The following is a 25,433-nucleotide window of genomic DNA, read 5'->3' as shown; positions in this document are numbered from 1 at the left end:
ATCCCATCCTTATACCAAATCAGGCCATTAGTCCATCTGACCTAGAATAATCTGCTCTGCTCTGCTCTGCTCTGCTCTGCTCTGCTCTGCTTGATGGCAGCTCTCCAGAGGTTTAGGCAGGTGGAAACTTAAATGATAAAGTATTTTGTTAGGGTTGTAGCTTTTTTTTGTCTAAATTTTATAGGTTAGCACCGCCAAATTCCCCAAAGCCAGAAGAAGCATATTTAGAAGAACTATCTTGTAGGAAGAATATAAGCTGCATAATAGGATTAGTGGAATACTGGATCTTCCCAAATTCACCATAAAACAAAGCACATCAGATAGAGCTATCAGACTCTCTGGTGGGTCAATATGAAGAAATTTCAAATGTGGTGCTACTTTTCAAAGACAATACTTACCAGTCCAGGGAAGATCTTGCATTCCTGGTGTGCCTTATTGCCCACAACAGAACAATGTGTGTTACATCTAAAGCATTGTATTGCTTCCTTTTTGGGTTTTTTTTAATTCTATACGGTGGCATGTCCAAGTGGAGAAGGAGATGACAGACTAACAAAAAGGACAGGAAGTAGAAACCCCAGGATACCGTGTACGTAATGTAATACCTTTGAGTCTCTACCTGAAGGCAAGTAACAAATCAATTAAGGCTACCATAAAAAGGGAGAAACCCAATTAAATAATTATCTCTTCCACTTGTGACTATTAAGAGCTAATTAAATGCTATATGTTCTATTACATGTAAAGTCAAATTCTCCCTTGCCAGTTAAGGGAAGGTATTCAATGGTTACAAATGAGAGTTTATAAACATTCAAATACCTGCAGCGATGGACTATGGCATAAGGAGTCAGAGTAAAAATTTAGTTTTTACTTACAGCTGTGATATAAAGATTTTTTTTAAAACTCACAGCAATATAAAAAGAGACAGTAAACTGAGTGTTTATAACTTCTGTTCATATTTAAAACTGTGTACCATTGGGAGTCTCCTATCATACTTATTATATTTCATAATACCATGCTTCATTTGAAATTTATAAAGAAGTTTAGCAGGCCTATACACACTTACACAGGAGTAAATCTTGTTGAATTTAATAGTTCTTATTTCTGGGTAGACATGACTTGAAATGTGACTTGTAAATTCCAGAGATACAACTTTTATGGAGGGGTTTTTTTCCTATTATTTCAGAATTATATGGATAAAAAGAGATAATTTAGCACAGGGGTCTCAAACTCGCGGCCCACGGGCCAATTGCCAGTTTGGGCAGGGCACGGGAGAGGGGCCCTGCAGCCTTCAAAGTGCCGGTGGCACCCGGGCCGGCCACAGGATGAGCGGCCCACCACCACCACAGTGGTGGAATACTTGATGCAGCCCAGCCTCACCCAGACTCTACTTCCAGCGGCCTCCAGGTAAGTTGAGTTTGAGACCCCTGGTTTAACAGAAGGAAATTCCCTCTGACATTCCACAGATTCTGTAATGGATGACTGACATGCAACATTTCAAATCTAGGTCTACTGTAGAAAACCCATAGCTTGCCCTCATTTTGCCTTGCTTCTTTCTTTAGATATGTACTAAAGAAAGTACATATTTGCCCTATTACTGCAGATATTACTGCCCTATAGCATTTTTTCTCTTTCTGTCAATAATGGCATGATAATTGGGGGATCTACTCCAAAATGACCAACTGATCAGAAGAGCAACACCTCTTGCATTGCAAATCAATAGATATTAATTCAAAAGGGTGACTTATCTAAGTTTCCCCCTGAGCAAACATTCTAAGGCTTAGAAGAGGAGGGCTGTCCACTTCCTGGGCAAAAGCCCAGTGAGGCCGTGAGTGCCACACCTAAAACTGAGCTCTTCACCGCATTCAAATTAACCTGCTCTGCAGCATTTCTTTAACAGGTAGGCATTTAGCAGTTTATTTATTGATTGCCTGTGATACAGCAGTGGGTTGGATGGAGAGTCTTTCTTCTCAAGCTGGAGTAAAGGGGTGAGTGGGCAACCTTTATGATTTCTTCTTCTCCCCACTGTCATTGCCTCCCGAAAAACTGTTCTGGACAACCCTCTGCATCAGTGTCAGAGTGTATTTCATGCACTGTAGGAGCTTATCCATCAATGCAACAGCCAACCTTAATCTAAGCCAGTCTCCCACTTTTAGAATTGCTTATTTACGGTGTTGTGCAGGGTTTGCTGAGACTGTTAGATTCTTAGGTCTTAAACCTCTTTTCTCCTATTTCTGTACAGGCTTCTTGTTGCTTCTTGTTGTTTTTATATCTCCATGGCAATTTGCATGTATTTTTACCCAGATATATGCATTTCTGTACATATTTTTTTTCAAATACATGCCACTGATGTAAAGTTGTGTTGTGTAGATGCTTCTATAATATATGCATGTTTCTATAATATATACATATTTTTGTTAATTTTTCTCCAACAGACTGCATTGCCAAGCATAGAAAAATGCAGATTATGGAATACCACTGTGTTTTGGCTCCCTTATTGGTTTGAGAGGTATATTTTTGGCAAGCATTATAAAATTTGCAGCAAAAGAAGTAGGAAGAGAGTGGAAGAAGTCTGCTAATGCAGATGGTAAGTGAGAAGACAGACATTAAAAATATAGCAATGGAGCAATGGAGTGGGGTGTTGGTATTTCTTTCTGACCTGTTCCAAGGAAAATTTGCTGAGAAGAATAATCTCATCTTGAACATCATTGTCAAATTGTTCAGTGTAAGTGAGAGTTTCTTCATCCTCAACTTCCTTAGCAAGATCACAGGTCTCGTCACCGCTGAAGGGCCATGCTGAACTGAAAGTGTCTTCGTCATGTTTCTTTTCAAAATCTGTGTCTACAAACAAGAATGTGGTAGACTATATCTACTGGAACTCATTTTCTTTGTCACAGTTTTGTAGTTCTTAGACTCAGACTGATTCAACACACTGTAAAATACTTTTAACTCAATGTATCCTAGGGAAGTTGATGCCACATTCTGGGAGCTTCTGACGTGTCCTCCTCAGAGCTGTCTCCACCCAGTGCCTCCTTTTTTCCAATAAAATTCATCCCTGATCCCTTACCCAATTGTTGTCAGCTAGGTTTCCTCCCTTCACACACTCAAAGCCACAGACCTTTCTTGAAAACCGTTCTTTATTCCCCAACATGTTTTCCAAAAGCACAATCACCCAGAATGAATCTCTGAGCAAGCACAGGGAGGGTTGTTGAACCCAATTTAGCACTTACTTCTAGGAACTTTCCTTATGAGTATTTTTGGGCCCTATCCTTTCAGGAGTAGCCTTTTATTTTTACTTATTTATTTTCTTTATTAATTTTTTTGTGTACCATTCACTCAGCCATGTGGTCTCTTACTGTTTCACTTTTGGAAACAATCATGCCTTTTCTCTGCATGCCAATCTTCTCAATGTCTAGAATTGTCTCGCATTCCAAGCCCCCTCCCCGCTCCTCATCCTCCAAGTCCAGATCAGAGTGCCCTGGGAACGCACACCAAGAAAAACTGCCCTTCTCAATCCCAACACTAGTTGGGGCACATTTGGAACCTCCTCCAGTTCTACCTATTTCCACTGGGATGGGGGCTACAAAGAATGTTTTCATCAGGCATAGTCTTCATATGTTCTTGGACTGCAACTCCCATAATCCCTCACCATGGCTATGCTGGCCAGGGATGATGGGAGGTGCAGTCCAAGAACATCTGCTAAACATTCCCCATCCCAGAATAGAGATTTGAACTGATTTGGGTCAGGGAACACCCCCAAGCTTGGTCAGATCAGCTCAGAGACTGCACAGTTCCCTGGAGTTTTAGAAAAATCAGTTTTCAAAGGCCTTTTCCCAGTTCTGGCAAGATTTGTCTTTGATTTCCAGAACTTAGAGAAAAAGTTGGCAAAATCTCACTGAAAAATAGATGTGCTTTTTGACAGCAACCAACTTGAATGTGGAACTGAACTGACTGTTTCAGTCCATTCTTCTTCTCACCATTGCAAGCATATGCTCGCATTTGCAAGTCTTTTTGAAGACTGTAGTGTACGCTGCTCTGATGTTCCATAAGTTTTGATCACAAATAATCAAGAGCAACCCCTTCTTCATTTTCCCATATTAGGATCACTAAAAGATGACAACATCCACGTTGTCCACATCTCAGCTCATCTGGGTTATCAGAAGGGAAACTCATGATTTTATATTTGTCCACCCCCCCCCCACGCACATTTCCATGGGAAAATGTCACATTTATGCTTTCCTTCCATATGCTACAAGACACAAAACTAACTAAGCATTTTCCCTTCATCTTCCTCATCCTAACTCTTCCATAAACAAAAGAAGACCAGAGAAAAATTTCTACAGCTATTTCATGTCAACTTTTGCTCAGCTAATACATTTTTGTGCTGAGATTTCTGAATACTGCTACAAAAATGTCCTAGATAGAGTTAAGCTGTATCCAGTACAGGATATAGAATTATTTAGAAATGCCACATTTTATGTTATATTTAGATCCCTGGTTGCTCTGGTTTCCTAAGAATAAATCAGTTGTGTGCACTACAAAAATGTTTTTCTGAACCTAAATGGTTGGTGCTTCCTTGTGTCCTTAAGGCTGGAATTTACCTGGGACTAAAATAATACGTCTTTTGAGCTGACCACCACTGGAAAATTGATATTTTGGTATTATGCGACCTATGGAGAGATTTCTAGAGAACAGAAAGAAAATACTGATTATTTAATATTATTAGCCACCAAATTAGAGGGATGGCTTTAATGATTATTTCATTGTATCTTTTTGTCTGAAGCCACAGGGATCAGAGGGTAGTAAAGACCCTTGTTCTGCTATAGTAGTGCATTGCTTTGGTTCTTGGTACCATTTCTGAGTTTAATCTATTTGCTAGACAGACTATAAATCTGTATTCATGAGCCTCTTATAATATGACTGCTTGATATTATTTTATGACCTGTGGCATTTAAACATATGTAGAGCTCATGGCAAGTCACTCAGTCATACACCTTGCTCTCTCTCACACAAACTTACACACACACACCTTGAAACATCAAGACATTTGCATGTGCAAATGCACCAAAAGAGACACCAGTTGTACATGGTTCAAGCCTTCTGAAAGAAAGGTGTTTTTAGTTTACCATGTATTGCCAACTTTCTGTTCTCTTCATCTAGAAATGTCATCAATTTGTCATAAAGGAGTCTCTCGTCCAACTTGACTGGCACTAAAAGAAGTAAAATAATGAAGGTCAGATAGCTTTGGATATTTACAGAAAGTCAAAATTTTTTAAGGAAGATGTATAACAAAATGCACAAAGAGGAAAAGCTCATTTCTTTGAATAGGATGCTGCAAACTATTGCAAGAATGCAGCTAAGAAAAAAGGTAGTATACCCAGAACATGTACAATGTTTTAAATGCTACTTCAATATCTCTCAAATAGCCAAATGATACTCTTTTTAAATAAATTTTACTCAGGAAAAAGAACTCTTTCCCTGATCCAAGAAATTTGAATGTACAAAACACAACAAGAGGAAGCATAAAGAAAGAGAGTGGAGATACATAAAAATAGTGACCAAATGAAAATTTAGAATAATTTGTCAAATGCAGCATTACTTCTCTGCTGTGGAAGGCATTTTAATCAAAGAAAATGGAACAGATTTAAACAATTTCAGATTTCTGGGAAACTGAACTGCAGGTTCCTCTGCCTACCAGCTTCTTCCCAAGTGATGTAGACTTTCAGACTGGTTTTTCATGTTGGGAGAGGGATTTGCACTAATTTACATGTGGGCTGATGCTCTTTATAGTACAAGAGCATATTAGCAAATGCACTAATCCATGTCAATTAATGCAAATTTTGTGCTAATGCTCATGAACTAATGTAGAGTAGATAGATTCAACAAAACCTGTACATCACTGTCACCACCTGTGCTATGTACCTAAGAAACTACAGCCTCTCCTAACTCCCTGGCAAGTATATCCATTTGATATATAATTTGCATACATGGATATCCAATAAGGCTCCACATTAGCATTCATGATGTTATGCTACAGTAAACCAACATTTGTGCAATGTAACTAGCACTGGCTATGGAAATGAGGGAAACTGGTGATTTGCCACTGAATTTTGACAGTGGGGGGCAAATTTCTGCAGCAATTTCTGTTCTGTTGTGCAATGTAATTAGTATTGGTACTAGTATCTACCAGCATATAGAAATACAAGGATACTTCAAAAAGTTTCTGCACTTTTTAAAATTATACTTATTAAGAATTTCAAAAACAAATTACATCACTTTTCTACATAGTCACTTTCCTTTGTGATGCGTTTTTCCCAGCGGCGTACCAACTTTTTAACACCATCAACAAAAAATATATAAAATATATTTATAAATTATAAATATAAAAGTGTGAAAATGTTAGAAGACCCCTCATGTTTCAGAAGCACACCTTAAAGAAATAACATGTAAAACAGCTCTGCAGTGATGCTGACAGGGACTGGCAACTGATAGCAAAGTTCTGCTTGCCTCTTGGACGAGGCACAGATCAAGAATGTTGGCTTCACCTGTCCCCTTTCTGCTGAAAAGGTAGCTATGGAAGAACAGAGTAAATCAAGCCCAAGGGAGGTGAAGACAGTCCTGCACCTCTTTTCAAGCATGCAAATATAATGCAGTGCAGCTCTTCAAGAGATTATCAGCTGCACTGGAGTTTCTTATCCAGGCGCTATCCTCATAAAGCTAGGAGGCCATTAGACATGGGATGGCCATGTAGATACGGGATGATGGAATGTGCCTTTCCGGTGGAATTGGCATGAGCCCAGGGGAAAGGGGTGTGTGTGGGCAAGAGGCATGCAACCTTGCCCTGCTATGTAGCTGGGACATTTACAGCTACGGAGGTGTACTCAGAAGCCAGTTCTGCCATGTTCAGTGCTTGTGTTTGGGACTGCAATGTGTTTAGGATGGCAACGTTAAGCAGTCTTTAGGCTACTCATCATGAATAAGAGGCTGGCGCAGGGCTGGGAGAACATCTGAAGGGCAACTATCTGCAGCATTGGAATGAGGGCCAGAGGAGCAGTTGTAGGTAAAAGCTTTTGCTGGGAGAAAGAGGGAGGAAATCCAGTCATGATTTAAGAAGCAGAGACGTTAAGGCCAAAGGAAGTAATAATTCTGTCAGGCCCACTTTACTCTCAGACCCAGCAGCTGAGGGTGCAGCAAGACTAACAAGATCCGATTTCCGAGTTGCTCCAACACATCAGCCTGACCTGGACATGTTATACAGGACAGGAATGGGCCAACATGCAGTCGATGGACCACATGCTGTGATCCTATAATATAGGGATCAAGAGAGTATCATCTACCTCCCTCTAGTTTATTGAGACAATAGTTTTCTTTTGGCTATTCACCCTATAGCCCTCTTCCTTGCAAAGCCAAGTGTAGCTGCATAGTCTGAATCACCACCTGCCAACTCTCAGGTTTTCAAATTAAGACCACCAGCCACCCACCCTGCTGCAGTCTTGCCAGTTTCCACCAGAGCTTTCCTCCTTAAATGTCTGACAAATGGGAAGGAGGGTGGATTTAGGCAGAAGCATCAAGGAGAAGAAGGAAAAATAACTTTTTGAAAAACTTATTTTATATTTCTGTGTGTGAGAGAGAGAGAGAGAGAAAGAGAGAGGGGAGAGAGAGAGAATGATGTGGACAGGAGGGTGGGAGAAGAGAATTGGGCTTTTCAAAACTAAGTGTGCATTTTCTGGGCACACATTATGCAAAACTCCAACTCCCAATCTGGGTCCTCAAGTGATCAAAGTAATTATGCTTGGAATAAAGAACATTTGGTGTTATACAATGGTGCTGTGGATCTCAGCCAACATGAGGCTGGATCCCATGGCTAGGCTACCTCTAGTAAGCTGGACTTGCACATGGCTCTCCAGTGGCAGTGCTACTAGAGGTGCAGGAAGAGAAATTTAACAAGATAGCCATTTAGACATGGCTCCCAGAGACGTAGGAAGACCCAGCATATTAAGTCAGACACAATAAACAAATTGGATGGACTTCTCTAAGGGTTTCTATCTGTTCTACATTGCAACACAAGGGAGTACTTTAATATGCAATTTCTGTTGCTTATCTTCACACTCCAAAAGGCCAGGGACAATGAGATGACAGTATGAGCCTTACGACTAATGTGGCAGGTTAGAAATTTAATAAATAAATATGGAAATAGGGTTGATAATAGTACTGGATGATGAGCTGTGTTTTCTGTAATGTCCACACAAATAAATATACTGGATGGATGGATGGACAGACAGACAGCTCTTTGAAGCATTTTTCTTGCTTCATTGCTAAAGTAGACCATAGCATTTGAATTTCCATGTGCCATATTTACATATCAAGGATACATACATTTGTCTTGAGTTTTACTGCTACAGTTATGAAATCCCTTCCTCTTGTAAATTCACGAAACGCCAATTTGAAGTATCATTAGGGCGGCATTGCAGATTCTCAGGCTCACTAGCAGAGGGCGGACAGCCGGGGCCAAGGGCTGGCAGCGGCTGAGTCTGCACCCAAGCTGGAAGCCGGCGACAGGAGGCCCCAGGAGCTGCACTTCCTCTTCATCACGGCAACCTGTTGGTTCACCTGCCTCTTGCTGTGGACCAAGTGAAGGTGATGGTGGTGGTGAAAAGGAAGAGCGGGAGGTGGCCCTGCCTATTGCCACCTGGCTCTCTGCCCACCAAGAAAGCAAGTGGTAGCAAGGAGCAACAACAATGGTGTCTTACCAAAGGACCCTCAACAACTTGGGGCTGGCACTGAAGTGAAAGTTGGTGGTGTTGTGGTCAAGAGCATGGAACTGGTACTCAGGAGATTTGGGTTCTAGTTCCTTCTCAGCCATGGAGCCAACTGGGTGACTTGGCTGGCCATAGACTCTCAGTACAACCTGCCTCACAGGGTTCTTGTTGTGCGGATAAGTCTGAGAACAGCAGGGAAAGAATGATTTAAGCTGTTTTGAGTCTGTTATGAGAAAAAAGTGGGATATAAGAGAGAGCCTGTGTGGTGTAGTGGTTAAGAGCACGGGACTGGGACTCAGACGATCTGGGTTCTAATCCCTGCTCAGCCATGGAGCCAACTGGGTGACTTTGGGCCAGTCACAGACTCTCAGCCCAACCTACCTCACAGGTTGTTGTTGTGGGGATAAGATGGAGGAGGAGAATGATGTAAGTTGCCTTGAGCCCTTTGTAGGAAAAAGGCAGGATATAAATCGATAGATAAATAAAATATAAGTCTAATAAATAAATAAATGGGACTACAATAGTTGATTCAATTCTGCCTGCTTCACCAGAACAAACTGTCCTAAGCACCTACACAGGACAGGAGCAGATAAGGGCTACAGAAGACGACGACACCGGTTAATGAAAATCAGGAGGAAGTAGTTTATCTTTTAGATTTAAAAATAAAAGTGAATGAATGGCTTAGGAGATTTTCTTTCAGCATTGCTTCTATAGAAAACATATTAACCTAGTATTCTTAGGAACGTTGTCTTCTTTTAGTATGCAGGTATCTGCTTCTCATTGTTGTTTTAAAGAAAATAATATCTTTGAAAGCATGCTACAAATCTTGAGGTAAGCTAGAAAAAGAATTTTTAAAACATTAATGGAATGATGATCTTTCTAACTTTGCTGCATTTTCCATACAGGATTGAGATGCTAGGAAAACACTTGTTTTTCTCAGCAAAAACCTGGTTGTGAACTCGCATAGTATTTAGCTCTGCAACATCTTTATTCAAAGTCAGACCTCCTAAATTATACAATTTGCTATGCCAGTTTGGGCTTGGTATTTAAAACATTTTAATTAACTAGCATGCTTAGGTGGACATATTTTGTTTCAATTTCAGCTACAGCGGAGAAGCACAACCTGGATTCTGCATGCCACACCAAATGTAACACTGAGTTGCTTGTATTTGTCCACTAACACACTGTCCTTCATCAAAAATTACTGAGACTTCCCATCATGTTTAGAGCAGCTAAGACTTATAATTTAAATTGTAGGCTGGATATTTAAATGGAACCGAATTTGTGATCTTTGTCACCTCATTTCCATGAATGGGGAAGAATATTCTGACACAAAAATTACATACTTAATTCTGCCTCACCTTCTTTGGTGACCTCCATCCCACACTGCCTTGGGTTTATTTCCTCATCCATCAGAGGGTCAAAGTAATTTCTGCTGCATTCATTTCCTGTGGAAAGTACATGAAGTGAGGGTCAGTGATTATTAGAAGCACATGAACCAAAATGTTAATTTTGAAATTCCACACCAGCACACAAGAGGGGCATTTCTGTGACTACTCTATAAGATCTTTTTTAACAAGTCTTCTAAGCTGACTGGTTTCATAATTATCATCTTGGGAAAGGTCAAAAAAGGTAATTTTGGGAACAAGTTCAGTTTATGTTACTTTTGCTCAGAACCTAATGAGAAAATCCTCAGATGTAGATGAGAGGTTGATAAAAACAACAGTGGTGGTAGCTACACACCTTTACCAAATCCTAAAACAAAATTATCCTAGAGATGGGTTCTGAAAGTGACTGCTAAGGGGATTGTGTTTCACAGGTGACCCCTTCAGTTTTAACAGTTTTAAGTTTCACCACTGAGCTTTCAACATCTGGTACATCTTTAATACTATTGTCAACCATGGAAGTGTTTAATTACAGAGGAGATGCTGCTAATGCTGCTTCATTAATCTGAACAGCAATTGTATTAACTTGGGCTCAGCATCCGCACAATGATTTTGATGGAATAAAAGTACTCATTTAGCACTTTCAGTTTCCATGGCTGGCTGAATGTAATGCTCCAGTAACTAATAAAAGTCAGAGAAGAAAAAGGAAATACATCAGCTGGCACAGAATCCTCTATGGGCTGAGCAGAGATGAAGAAGAGGAAGGAGATTTCCCTTTTGTGGGTCTCTTTGTGACTTGCATACAGGCTTTTGCTGGTGTATGTGGTTTTCCCCATATCTCCTTCCTAGGGCAGCCTCTCCAGTGCCCTGAAAATACTACACAGAGAGCTTGGACGCTCCACCATGAGACAAGGGAATATTTCTTGTGAGCTGCCTAGGGAGGCCGTTCTGGCAGTTATAGGCAACATATAAATATGTGAATAAATAAAAAAATCTCCAAAAGATGAGCAGAAGATCTTTCTCAAGGGAATCCCTTCCTCTCATGGTTCCGACACTCTGGGATTGGTATGTCATCAGTGAGAAGGGCCACCTGGTACATTTGGCCTCAGGGTACAAAGCAAAGGGTATGTATATTGCATATTGGTACTTCTCTCCTAGCAGGCCACTGCTTTCTGCAACAGCAATAACTAAATACCAAGAGATGGACACATGCCAGCCTTCCTCCATGTTCAGTCTGCTTCCCCAACCATGTGGAAATCCCCATTGGTGGAGGGAAGAACATCTAGACATTGCGGGCGCGTTGGTGCAATGTAAGCCTGGCTATTGTTGCAAGAACAGCCCATGCTTAAGAAGTCCCTGCAGAGAACACTGCAGACTCAAGTGCACCTTGTGTGGCACAGATCTTGGGAGGGGTACGGAAGCTGCAGCCGGGTGGGTCGAAGGTGGCCTGCTCAGCCAGCCATCCTTCTGTGAACATGCGACTGCATTGCTGGCTGCCAAACCATATTTATGGTGTTACTGCAGTTTTAGGAGACCCTAAGAGTTCTGTACTGGCATACCAGAGACTTTTAGTAATGGGATGGGATAGAAAAACTATACATAAATAAATACCTAAGAACGTGCCTCCTTCCAGGAAGACCTTCTGGTCTGTATGTTCTGAAGGTAGGTTCTGCTCACCACATCACAGCCCCCCAGTGGAAATTTGGTCCTGCATGGGAGATGGCAAGCCACATGGTGCCTCCCGTGATGTGGAATGATCTCCCCATCTAGGCCATGTGGGCTACTCATATGGGGCGTTGTTGGTGGCAGCTGAAGACTCCTCTATTTTCCCAAGCAGTTTCTTGAATGCTAGCTGTGCAGGCTACCCCTAGTTGTTTTAATGGGCAATTCTGCTGTTTTATTGGTGGGTTTTATTGCAAATTGTTATTATTTTATTTTGTGAGCTGCTTCGAGATGTTGTAAAAATCAAACAAAGAAAAGAACAGAAAAAGCACATACATTTTCTGAAATTTATATATATAATTCCAGAAATTCATATAGATAGGGGTCACATTTTTTTCCATATCGCACAAGATGTTCTAAGCTCCTTGGAGCAGAACAGGTTGTAATTGTAAATGGAGCGAGGAGACGTGTGTTTTGCTGTGTGCACTCTACCAAGCGCCATTTGCAGAGCAATCTGATGGCCCTCTGACAGTGCCTGGGGCTCTCTCCCCACTGCTTGCAGCCAGTGCAGAAAGAGCCATGCTGACTGCTTCTCCAAGGTCGTACGAGTGACCTCAGAGAAGGGGTTTGCGAGGGTGGCAGGGAGGGAGACTGGAGCTGCCAAGAAACTATGCATCCTGATAGCACCTCAGTCTCCTTCCCGCTTGCTCCAAAGTGCCACAGTTATACACCCGCAATTGCCCATCTTTGCAGGGTGGGAAGACCATGGAGGTGGCTTCCACCTCTGCCCTTCCCCTGTCCTACTTGGCATGCTCACGATCCCCCAAATTCAGAGGGTTATGGGTCTTCCCATTCTACTTTGTCCTGACATGCTTACTGATACATAACTAAAGATGTTGTGCCGTTTCTTCTATTGTTGGAAATAAACAGGGATTCTCTGCATTGAACAATGTGTTGACATATACCGATAAATAAGAACTGAGTATACGTTTTGGTTTAAATTAAAGAGTAGATTATAGTTTGCACTTACATTGTTAAGAACAGGAAGGAAAAAGAAAAAAACAGAAAGAAAGAAATGACAAGGATAATATATCCAGGACACAGTGCAGCAATCCACAATATATTTGTTTTAGCTTTAAAAAAAGAAAAGTAATCCAGGCAGCAGCTCCTTTACAGAGACTAAATGAAACTTTGATATGAAACTAGGTTTAATTTAGATTTCTGGACCGGCACACTTTGACTGTCAGCCACTGTTCTTTCCACGCGGTAAGTACGAGACCTGAAAATTTGCTTTACCTTGAGGTCTCAATAAAGAAAAAATAAATGAGTTTCATTTTTGTTACTTTATCTGTCAACAACTACTAGGCTGGTATGAATCCTGGCAGTATGTAATCAAAGTCTTATGTACCGCAATAACAGAGCTAGTCTACCTTATTCAGTGTAATCGTTTTCCTCTAGCACACAGCACTGCGAGAACACGCTTCCTTTCAAATATTGGCAGAATAATTCACTTGGGTGTTCAAGAGAAAACGGTGATGCATATCTAGATATGGCTCCTTCATAGCTCTACATTGTGCACTGTTGAAAAGTCCGCATAAAAATATACAAAATGGTTTTGATATGCCCTGGCCCAGGGTCCATCCCCTGTTAATGCAGCCAGCTTTTTCAGCCTATACTGGGAAATAAGGCAATAGGAATTAAAATGAAATATAGGCAGTGCAATTTATATGGTAGGAGGTGGCATCAAACATGTTTTCCCAAAGACTCAATTGTGTATGCACGTCAGATTCTTAGCTAGGAATCATGAATATGTCCCCTGCTGAATTGGAATGCATACATGCAAAAACAGGACTGCAGGCAGCTTCCTAGCCCCAGATTTCTGCACCCAGCAGCAGGAAGATCATGTGTGTACCTTTGTTTTGCAGATGCCATCCCTTTTCTAAGAGCAAATAGTCTCCTAGAAAGGTGACCCTCCAGGATGTGTTTCCCTTGCTGCATTTAAGCATAGAATAATCATTCTGTACACTTGAGGGGTGGGTCCAGACTTGAGCAGGGCAAGTCATCATGGCTAACATAAATCCCATTGATCTCAGATGGTCTACTCTAAGCACAGTCAAGTATAAATCTGACACACTGACTGCATTTGTGCCCCTTTGCACGCTTCTAAAATGTTCCTCCAATTGCAGTGGCGTGTTATGGACAACAGAACACTTCATAATGTATTACCAGAGGATGCTACAAATGATGCAAAATTAGACCTTGTGCCCAACGTCTCACTGACATTCCAAGAAAAATTCTATATTTCTGTCTGTTCTGAAGGCACACAATAGTGTTTCTGTAAATGCATCATTCCCACCATCTTTTTGGGCTGCTTTTCTTATCACCCAGAATTCTGCATCCGGAAAAAAGTGTTGCTTTGTCTTGGGAAGTAGTCAGTGATCTGAGAAGCCCATCTAGCCAGTACTTACCTATGTTACCTTCATAACATGGGGCCCTGATCACCAGGAAGCCAATTTTGGTGCCCATCTTAAGAGAGGCATGATTGGGTTCCTCCAAGGGGACCATCCTTCAAGGCTCTCACTGACAAAACCACCCTGGAGTTGCTCCTTCTCTTCACCACTGCAACCTGCTTATTCAGCTGCCTCTGGCCAGATAGTGACAGTGGTGAGAAGGAGAAGGAGGAGAACCCACTGCCTTCTTGCCATCTGCCTGACAAGCTGTTGGGATCTGCAAGGCCAGCCATGCACTGCAGCTCCACCAGGTGGCCTGGCTGCCAAGACAGCCTGCCCCATCATGCAAGTCCTTGCAGGGTCAGCCCCAGACATGTGAGTGGTTGCAGGATCGCCTTTAGTCCAATCTGGCAGGCCACTAGGAGTCGGAGGAAATTCCATAAATTTTTCCCTTTCCTGCTCAGCTTTGTTGCAACAGTCTTTGTGATGGTTGTCTTGTGTTCCCAGCTTGGTAGTTAACTCCAGTACACCAATGTATTGGATCTTGCCTGATCCTGACTCCACTTTTGTCACTGGTCTTGCCACACATTTGCCTGGGTTTGGTCCTCACCTGCTCCTTATGCTGCTTCTGCTTCTTGCCTTACCACACCTTGTCCATGTATGAGACTTGCCTCTGTAAGGTTGGGTTCTCCTTCCAGCTCCATTATCCCTGGCCCTGGTGTTCTGATTCTGTATGCCTCATACCCCAAAGATGACACAAAGAAACAAGTGATAGCTATGCTGAAGAAGACGATGTGGACTAATAGCACTAAGTGATCATGGTGAGGAAAGGTAGACTCACTAAGGGAAGCTGACTTCAGAGGTCCTCAAAACCTGGAGCTGGCATTGCAGCCATTCTACAGAGGTAGTGTGTCAACTAGAACTGTGTTGCAGAAAGACTGAGAAAGCTTCTGGGCATCACACATTTTAGCATGGAGTAAAGCTGTTTTATTTGAGCTGATGCTCTTCCCTAAGCCGATTTTGGTGTCAAGGATTCCCCCTCCAACAGGTGGAACAAAACTAAAATCTCTCTGAAACTGTGCAAGGCTGCATTCCGTATTTACACGCTGGGTTGAAAAAGGGCCTCCAGGTCAGACCTAGTATGAAGTTACTAGACAGGCTTAGATTCCAGCAGTTGAAAAGGAGAGGAAAAAATGGAAATCAGCAATCGGCATCTAATCCAAGGTCCATCTTCTCTTGGGAATTGGATCCCTCCAGGATCCAAGAAAATGACTCAGTGAAGGAAGCCATCATTGATCTGTTTGTTTGCTTCTTAAACCTTTTAACTGTACTAACATCTCCATTAGGCAACCACCAAAAGCATTTTACTAATTATGTGAATTTATGAATAGATTGGATACTAATTACTCACTTGCTTTTGGAAATATCTGAGAGCACATAACATGCAAATGAAGAGTTCCGCTGAGAAATTTGTGTTACGCTTCTTTACACTGCGCATATGAACATGCAGCAAAAATAAATGCTAACACAATGTGTGAACATTATAAAGATGCAGAAGTCAGCATGATGGCTTTCTTTGGTTTTGACCAGAACAATTTGGCAGAGCAGAAAGGTTTTTTTTCAGGCTTTTCCCTTGGAAGAAACAAGCCCAGGGTCTCAATCTAAATTTTACTTAAGTAATTTTGATCTGTATTAGGTAACAGATACCCAATGGAATAAAGAGATGAAGTCTCCAGCTTTGTTTTAAATATCATTTTATTCCAAGAAGTACACATTTCAGTGCTGGATTACATATGTATGTATGCATGTATGAGTATATATATAGACCTGTTTCAGGAGTCTGTATTTCTAAAGGTGCCATCAGGGACATCTTAGAAAAAGAATCTCCAAGATGAATCCTGCAACCACTGAAGGAATTGATAATTGACAAGGTGTTGTGATGGCTGAGGGCCAGACTAGATCTGATCCACAAATTACTGTCTGTGGAATGACTGCTATTCATTTAGTAAATAGCAGTGGGTGGGAGGTAACCTAGATTGGAGCTAACCTCTCTCTCGTCCTTCCTACTGCTGGCCTGGGAGCAGAAAGCCACCAAGCAGAGACAGTGCCTGCTCCTACTTCTCACCACCACCACTGCTGGACCAGAGTGGGATGTGGTGAAGAAGCAGGTGGTCATGCTGCAAAAAGGGAGCGATCCCAGCGAGCTCTTCTCAGGAGGCTCCTGCCAGGTGTGGGCCTGCAGCAGGTGCACCAATATGATGCCAGCCCTGCTCTCATGGCACTGATCCAAGCCACAAGTCATTGCCATAGAGTTCCTCAGGCAGTACATAGACAGATGAAATGTGCTGCATCTTACTTGAGGAACAATGAGGTCCCCTTTTATCTTTCAATGGACAATGGCCAAGAAAGACGGTTGCTTGGATGTTTTCCAAGAAAAGGAGACTAAAAGCTTTCTGTCCTGGTGAGTCAGACCACGCACTGATCGAGCAAAAGATCTTAATTCCATCATGGGTCAAGTGCATGGGGATTCATCAAGTTCTAAAAGTATAGCAGCTGGATCTTGCTACAGATTTAATATGGATTTATTCTTTTTGGTAACAGTCAAACAGAACATAAATTGTATCTAATTTAAAAATCTAGCACACATCACAGAAGGTAAAGAATAGAGGTTCAATAAAAGATTTCATTGGAGAATGTTAAAAATAATTAGTTGAGGGCAAAGCTGAAGATTCCTCAGGAGTACCTATACTTTTGCAAATACATGAAATGTATTTATACTCTATGATCACATATATTTAATTGCAGATTTATAATAGAAGTAAAATATGTCCTCCTTGCCTAGAGGCACACTTTAATGCAAAGCAGGTTGAGAGTGCCAGAGAAGCCAAGAAAAGTGGCACGAGGAGGCCAGTCTTTCTCACTAGTCTTGTCTCTGAGCAGGTCACCCAAGGTGGAATGGTCAAAGCTGAGACTCCAGAAGAAGAAGCAAAAAAGGAAGAGAGGTAACGGTCACAACAGCAGAAGAAAATGGATCTCTCTAAGGGCAGCTACTTTCACAGAGGGTGGCAGTGATGCTCAAGCACAGAAGGCGGCAATGCTAACCACTTCTGAAAATTTCTTACCTTGCAAACCCTATGATGGAATAATCAAAGTGAAACAAGAAATAATGCCAGAAGATGAGGCCCTGCCCCCCCAGATCAGGAGGTTCTCAACTAGCTATAGGGGAAGTGAAGGGTTCTAGGGTACCAGTGCAACTGTCCCGAGATGCAGAGACCAAATTAGTCCAGATCCTAACAAGAATATGCCAAGAAATATGGAAAACAAAAGCATGGCCCCCAGACTAGCAGCATTCTATATAAATTCCAATCCCCAAGAAAGGAGTTGCTGAGAAGTACAGCAACTACAGGGCCATTGCACTAGTTTCCCATGAGAGCAAAGTGGTGCTCAAAGTATTGCAAAAACTAATTTTACCTTGTATAGATTTTGAAATGCCTGGTGTTCAAACTGGATTCAGGAAAGGAAAAGGCTTTGGAGATAATATTGGAAATATACACTGGCTACTGGAACTTACCAAAGATTTTCCATCTGTGCTTTATAGACTACAGCAAAGCCTGTGAGTGTGTGAATCATGTGAAGCTGTAGATGGTTCTGAAAGAAATGGGTGTGCCAATGTAAGCCCTATGAAATATGGGCTCAGCCCTATGGAGCAGAACTAAGAAAGAGCGGGGCTGTGAGAAATTTGACTCCAAAAGAGTGGGAAACCTGAAGAGACAGGAGCTGCTGTTGCCACTAAGGCTGTTGGCTTTGGTAAAATCCCTGAAATACAAATTGGTTTTGGTAAAATCCCTGATATACATAATGAATTCATGTATATACAACTGAATTGGCATTTTATTCCAGGGTTTTGAGGATTCTGTACATGCAGCTGACCCTTCTGTGTCCAGACCAGTTGAAGAGGACACAAGTTGAAGAGGACACAAGTTGAAGAGGACACAAGTTGTATTCAAAAGGACATTTGAAATTTGCGGCTCTAGAGCCAGTTTTATTTGTATTGGTGCTGTTGCCAGGTACTTTGGATTGTAGTATTTTGTTATGATTATTACATAGTACAACTGTTCATGCTGTTTTGTCTGTTATAAGAAAATTATTGATAAGAAAAGGTTCGTTTTCTATGTTAGGTTGTGTTGCAATGTTCATTAGGGAGCAAATAGCTCCATAGAAACTGCCAGTGTTACACCTCAGCACCTGACTATTTGGCATCAAATAATTCTGATGCATAGCCTGTATCATGGACAAGAAACTACTGTTAGGAAAGAATATGGAGAGAGAGAATGGTTTCCTCTAGAAAAAGGCATCAGACAATGGTGTATTCTCTCTGCAGAATGTATCATAAGAAAAGCTGGATTAGGAACAGAAGGAAGAGGGGGAATTAGTGGAAGTTACATCAGTAATTTAAGATATGCAGGTAATAGCCTATTACTGGCAGAAAGTAGTAATGTTCTGATGAATGTGAAAGAAACAAATGCCAGACTGCAACTGAACAGTCAGGAAATAAATGAATGCAGAAGAATTATACAAGTGCAATGTCAGCAATGAAGGCACTGTAATTGTAAAAGATTTTACACACCTTATCTCAGTCCTCAATTCATAGAGATTGCAGCCAAGAATAACAAAGAAGAGTGACACTTGGAAGAGTTATACTGTACTGTTGTATTTTAATTTTATATTTATATTTTAATTTATATTATAATTATTTTAACTTAATGATGTGAGCCGCCCCAAGGCTTCGGCGAATGGGGCGGCATAAAAATGTTTTAATAAATATAAATAAATAAATAAATAAATAAATAAATAAATAAATAAGAGCAGCAATGAAGGAATCTGAAAAGATCATCAAGTGTAAGGACAATTCACTGAGACAAAAACCAAGATCATTCACATCATTGTATTTCCAATTACTATGTAAGGTTGTGAAAGAAAATTAATGGATTCAAATCATGATGCTGGAGGAGAACTTTGTGAACACCCTTGACTGACAGAAATCTAGGAGAAGTCCTAGATCAGTCAAGCCAGAACTTTCCCTGGGAGCAAAAATGATGAAAGTGAAGCTGTCACACTTCAGTCACATCATGAGAAGGCAAGACTCACTGAAGAACGCAATACTGCTGGGGGAGTCAAAGGCAGAAGAAGAAGGGGAAGACCACAGTCTTCAGTTTACAAAAGCAGGAATGCCAAGGCAGGACATTTTGGACAGCACTCATTCATTCAAGTTGGAGACCATCAATGGCAGCAATGGAAGAACCCATATAGAAGAGCAATAGAAATTTATGAAAGCTCCCAAAGAATTCATACAATTGTACTATATACAATCCCTTTGTACAACATACCTTTTTGGTTTCAAAACTCTTTGCACAGAAAGTCAAGGAGAAGACTTTAGAGATCATCTTTTACCTAGACTGGTACTTCTCCACCTGCAGGAAGACAACAGTGGGTATCTGCTAAGGCCCATACTTGCTGCAGGGGGTCTACTGCCAAACCTTTGCACCTCCTAGCCCTGCTATTTCTCTTTGCTGTCACTGCTCGCTCCCCTTCCCTCTCCAAACATGCCGATTCTGACCAGAGGAGGAAGTGAAAATAGTGTCCTTTATTTTTCTTATTTATTTCCTTCTACTTCTATGCTGCCCCATAACCCGAGAATTTTCTGGGCAGCTTGCACATATACCTTGTGCTTTTCCTCTGGGCAGTTGTACAAACTGAATTCTGAGAAAAAGTGCAAGTGAGTGGGCTATGAGAAGGTGATGGACCCAGTCAGGCAGGGTCCTGCAGAAGCGATCTTGCCCAAGGGCCTCCCAAACCTGGAACCACCCATGGCAGGACGATTTTGGCATGCTGCTGCTTTTAGACAAGTGCATGTGGAGGTGGTACAGTCCCAAGGACAATTGTGCCATGTGTCTGTCTGAACATTTAATTCTGCTTTGAGCACTCAGTGTTGATAGGTCCCAGATAACGTCCATGAGTATAAGCAGAGTCACAATCCCTGCTTCTGCCAGGATGGCCTTAAAATTCTGGCTCTGCTTCTGCCTCTGCCCTGCTCATTTTTCCTTTTTGCAAAGTTGGCTGCATCTGCTTTGGTTCATACAGTAGCTCTCCTAGCACAATAGGCTTAATTGGTGGTTCTCTCTCTCTTTTTCCCCTGCAGGCAGCACAGGGCATTGTGCCAGCGCTGGACCTGCTGGCATTCCTGCAGAAATGTTGTGGGGTTGAATGCCTGAGAAAATGCACTTGCTAGTGTTAAGAGAGCCTGTTAGCAAACCCCTATTAGACGATGCATCTTTTATTAAACAACTTAATGGCCAATCCATAAGAGAAGAAGAAAAACCTAAGAGATGCTTAAGGCCAAGAGATCACCATGATGCAATAGTCTATTGACAAGGGGGTGGGGAGAAAACCAAATGGTAGACACTGTGCCAGATGTTGAAATCTAGCATTTTGCCAACCTTGGGATAGCCTCTTCAATTGGACTGAATGTTTCCTAGATTATTTGACTGATATATTGGCAATGCAGACTCAGGCAGCTTCTAGGTAAGAACAAAACCTGAAGGGAAATGTTCTTCATGTTCTGCAGGCACAAAGCATAAGAGTTTTGCTCATGCTGAACAGTTTACTATGAAGTGAGTGATTACCTGAAAATTAAACATGAAGCTCCTTGAAGAGTGGCTGTTACTAGGACAAAGTTGGGATTTCTCAGAAGATGTTTGTCCGAGATCATTCTTGAGATTCTCATCATTTGCTCAGCACATACCTGACACCCCCTAGAAAAAGAATATTTTGCAGAACTTCCTATCATATTCTTCACCACCTTTTTGGTGGTGGATGTTGCTTCCCACCACTATGTCCTCAGATGATGCTGGATGTAACCTGGCTGCCAACACATTTGCTGCTTAGGACAAAAGGAAGAAAGGCATAGTTTCATTTGTTTCATTCATTCATTCATTCATTCATTCATTCATGGGCACTGCTATTTGTGAGTCCTGCCTGAGAATAACTGTTGGAGAATTCCTTCTGCCCCTGGAAAAATTCAGTAATATGGACCCTCAATTCTCCTACCCATAAATATGATGGAGACTTTTTAGAGTATCTATGCATGACTTCAGTCAGAGTATATCTTTGCAAGCAGAAAGTTCTTGGTTCAATGCCTTGACAGTTGCTAGCAACCAGTGTGAACAGTGCTAAGTTAGATGATTTGCTTGGATTTAGTGTAAGGCAGTCTCCTATAAGAGCAATACAAAAGAAACCTAAAATAGCAGACCAGTACATAAGTACGGCATGTGAGATGCTCAGGATGGACTGCTGGAAAGTTAAGCTTGTTTTCTTAGCCTTAAATGGGCTTAGTGCAGTGCAGTGATTCAGTCCTCCTTGCTCCTGAGTAAACATGCAGAAGTGTGTCCTCCTTACTTGTGAGTTGACATTACCTCTGAGAAGTTTTAAGAATTGCACTTTGACCCTGCCCTTTCTGCCTGTGGCCACCAATGGAACATAGTCCATTCCAGACAAGAATTGCTCCTTAAACTGAGAGAAAAGGAGAGAGAGAGATGGAAAAAAATGCTAGGAAAAGACAGAGGAGGTTCACAGGTGGAAGATGACAATAACCAGACACACACAATCCATGCAATTCTGTGAATGAGGCATGATGTCTCACTGCCTGGAATGCACAGCTCTGTCCCCCAGCGGAAGGGAATGACTGGCACGTGAGACTCACTCTGCCCAAAGGTAGGACTGGCCCTGTCCACATCTTCACTATGAGGGCTACAGAAGTGGTATGTGAGATTGCTTTCCACATTCTTCAAAAGTACCATAGAAATGCTGAGCATCAGAAGCTACGGAATGAATCCTTCAATAAGAGTAAGGCTACTGCTGTTGTAGCAACAACACATATTAGTACTCTATAGCTAATAAATATCTATGTCCTGTGTGCCAGTACTGTGGAATTCCACTAACTTTGTTTACTGTTGGCACCACACAGCTATTCAGGCAATTTAGAAGAGGATACTTTTCATTGAAACTTCTCCTGACTCTGAGCAACATGTACAGCAAACATGTACAGAACACAAAGGGGAAAGGGCAGGGGGACCTCCAAACATTTCTGCGACAGATGTTTCCAGCCATCATTTTGTCCTTCCAATTTTAACATCCTAGCTTTCTAGGGAAGCCCTGTTGGAATGCACTGGGATGGCATGTCTGTTGCACAGTGTGGAATGTACCAGTTAGGTCGCGCACCGAACCACTGTCACTCAATCTGATGATGATCAAGAGTGAAGTCTCACCTCTTGGTTCATTTCGGGTTTGCAGCCTGCGTTTCTCTCGGTGAGCTGCAAGGGTGCTATCCAGCTTGTCATGTCTAATAACTTCCTCCTCTGAAGTCTGATATGCTGAAAGATCAGTGCAGCTGATGTTAAAAGCTGGATTTGCAGTCCCTTCTGCTGCAACTCTCTCATCTTTTCCTACTGAGGGGGGGAAAGCCTCAAGGTCAGAACAGCACCCAAAACAGTGACATGCAAAACATTCCTTCTAATAATTCTTTTACTGAAAGACTTCAGTGTTATCAGCATCAAATGACACCAAAACAGAATTAGGTTAAAATTAACTCTTTATAAAATGGTGGGGGGGGGGAATAAATGATTAAAATAATTACAAATTGCACTCTGACAAGCAAGAGCAAAATTTCGCCCACAGCCATTTGTCTGTAATTAGTTAATTAATCCTTACACAAATTATGAGCAATAACTCATCAAGCAAGGCTCACCCATCAGAAATTCAGCCGACTTGGATTTCTTCTGCTTAGCTTGTTGCAGAGCCTTCTGCTGGAACTTCTGGGGGGAAATTGTTAAATGAATAAATTAGCTTAAGAACGAAGATCACCCTTTATGATCCACAACTAAAATAGTACTTTAAATATGGGATGGCATTGAAATGTCATTTAATTTACATCTCTGCTAAAGGGGTCAAACGCTAATTGAACAACAGAAGTGGAAGAATTAAATAAAAACAGGAGAAGAAAAGTTAAGACAAATGCCAAGTGAAGGTCACATTAAAATACTTCCTTTAAAAGCATTATAATTAATACAAAGAATCCTCATCAAAAGAAAACTTGCCCTTGGATCCAGTATTCAGGGGATTTAGTCTGTGAACTGGATGCATATATAGAAAGCTTTTAAAAGTGTGTTTCTTGATCACTATAATTTATTTCCACTGTATCTATCACTGTGATGTCCTCCCCCTCCCCCAGCCATCACTTCTTCAGGGTGCAGTTACATTGAAAACATTGTTAGTAATAGAAAGGAACTGGTTGCTTGTGTCATCAGTGTACTTGTGGAAATAAGCAAAAGCAATAAGAACTACTCTTGGACATTTTGCCCAAAATTCTGCAAAGTACAGCACATATTTAGAGGAGGAGATCCAAAGATACGGCTTCATGCAAATTCAGACTACACTTTAAAAAAGCAGACTAAAGACACAACCCAGACGTGTTTAGACAGAAAAAAGGCCTACAACTCCCAGCATGCCCCATGCCATGGCTGGGGCATGCTGGGGGTTGTAGGCTTTGTTTCTATCTCAGCATGCGTAGAATTGTTCCTCCATATGATTCAAACTGCCCTGCTCAAACAGGGAGCACAGCAGGTTATTTCACAATGTACAGTGTAAGATCACTGATGGCAAAATTCTCTCTTGAACGATGGCCTATGTCCAGCAAGGTTATCCCCACCCTGACCTACCTAGCTACTCCTCAAGCAGAATTCCAGTATCAGAAACAAGTCTAGCTGGAAGAAAACTTGCCTAGAAAGAGGCTATATGGGGTTCCCCATCATTTTTGCCCATCTTTCTGTGAGAAAATCAAGAAATGCATTTAGTTAGTTGTCACATTTCAGTGCCACACGTTATCTGAAGTTTTCTGGGAACTTCACAAAATGGAACTAAAGCAGACTATTAAAATCTTAAACTTTAAAACAGAACAAAACCCAGGTTAAAAAGGGGGTGGGGGGAGATAAGGGCCTGCAGCAAGCAATATAAAGATCTAACAACACAGTAATGTGTTTTTTCACATGTAAAGCTGAAAGACTAAAAGCCTGAGAAAATAAAAAGGTGTTCACATAAAAGGACTGTGATGTAGGTGAGCCTTTCTGGAGCAGCTTCCAAGAAAAACCCCTGTCCTGATCAGCATCCTGCCATATCACAATTGTATGTACAAAGGATTACAAAAAGGAAGTTGGAGCATGGGGTGAACTGTTGTCACTTCTGCACTACATTTGCTCTCAAAATGTGATTTATACATAACTGAAGATGAGCTGAGTTCTGTTCTGTTTTTGTTTTTGCTTCACTTTGCTTTTCTTACAGATTGACCGTCTGTCATTCCAAGGAGGAATAGGACTTTTAAACAAATGGACCTTAGTCCCACCTCTCCAACTAATATTCAGATTGGAACACACTTATCCTTTAGCTTCTGTACTTCTCTGAATTCTGAGATGCAGTGATCAGCTCAAAAATGCATCAAATACATACGTTAGGAGAAGTTGCCTACAAAAATGTGTATATTCAGGGAAATGCATGTATGAGATGGTTTGTTTGTTGTAGTCCACTGCAGAATTCAACTGAACAGACTTATGTCCGAATACATGTGAAACTGACCTAGCTCAAAAATAGAAATGGTCTAAGCACTGCATTCCAAGGCAAGTGTGTCAATGGGAGAGAATACGTATTCCAATCATGTGTGGGGCAAGTCTTTGCAGCGCAGACGTTCACAAATGCAACCCCCCAGCTCAAATTAAAAAGGGCAGAACCAAAGTGGGCAAAGCTCACCATGAGTGATGGTCTTCTTTGAGTTTTGCTCTCACTCATTCAGTCCTACACTACTCAATATCCCTTCTACCTTTTTGAGGAGTGGGGGGCTGAAGCAATGGAATTTTCCATGAGACGCAGAAGCAGTCTCAGGATTGTACTACATGTTCACCTTTTTCAGAGAAGTATGAGGCCTCTCCTTTGTCCAGTGGACCATCCATCACCTGTTACCACCTTCCTTCTCCAAAGCAAGTCCATTTTTATCTTGGGAGCAGGGAAAGGCATAGTTACGAAAATCTACTGAATGCTTGTCGGGATTTTTCAAAGGTTTGCACAGGATTGCTAGTAGC

At 41.5% G+C, this 25,433-nt stretch overlaps 1 protein-coding gene across 1 annotated transcript; it reads right to left on the bottom strand.

Moving 5' to 3' along the window:
• Window positions 1–1,997: 1,997 nt before the first annotated feature.
• Window positions 1,998–23,126, bottom strand: LOC123036195 (orofacial cleft 1 candidate gene 1 protein homolog; the record flags this gene model as incomplete). The annotated part of the gene is made up of 6 exons (XM_044455222.1): window positions 1,998–2,057; window positions 2,654–2,835; window positions 5,121–5,204; window positions 10,115–10,201; window positions 22,575–22,751; window positions 23,054–23,126. Coding segments are annotated over 6 exons (663 nt in total), but the record flags the coding sequence as incomplete, so codon positions are not given.
• Between the last annotated feature and the right edge of the window lie 2,307 nt (window positions 23,127–25,433).

The sequence above is a fragment of the Varanus komodoensis genome, unplaced genomic scaffold (genome assembly GCF_004798865.1).
Source record: "Varanus komodoensis strain SLA01 unplaced genomic scaffold, ASM479886v1 scaffold8, whole genome shotgun sequence".
Lineage (NCBI taxonomy): Eukaryota > Metazoa > Chordata > Lepidosauria > Squamata > Varanidae > Varanus > Varanus komodoensis.
Note: the sequence above shows the minus strand (reverse complement) of the source record. Positions and strands in the feature narration are given on the sequence as shown.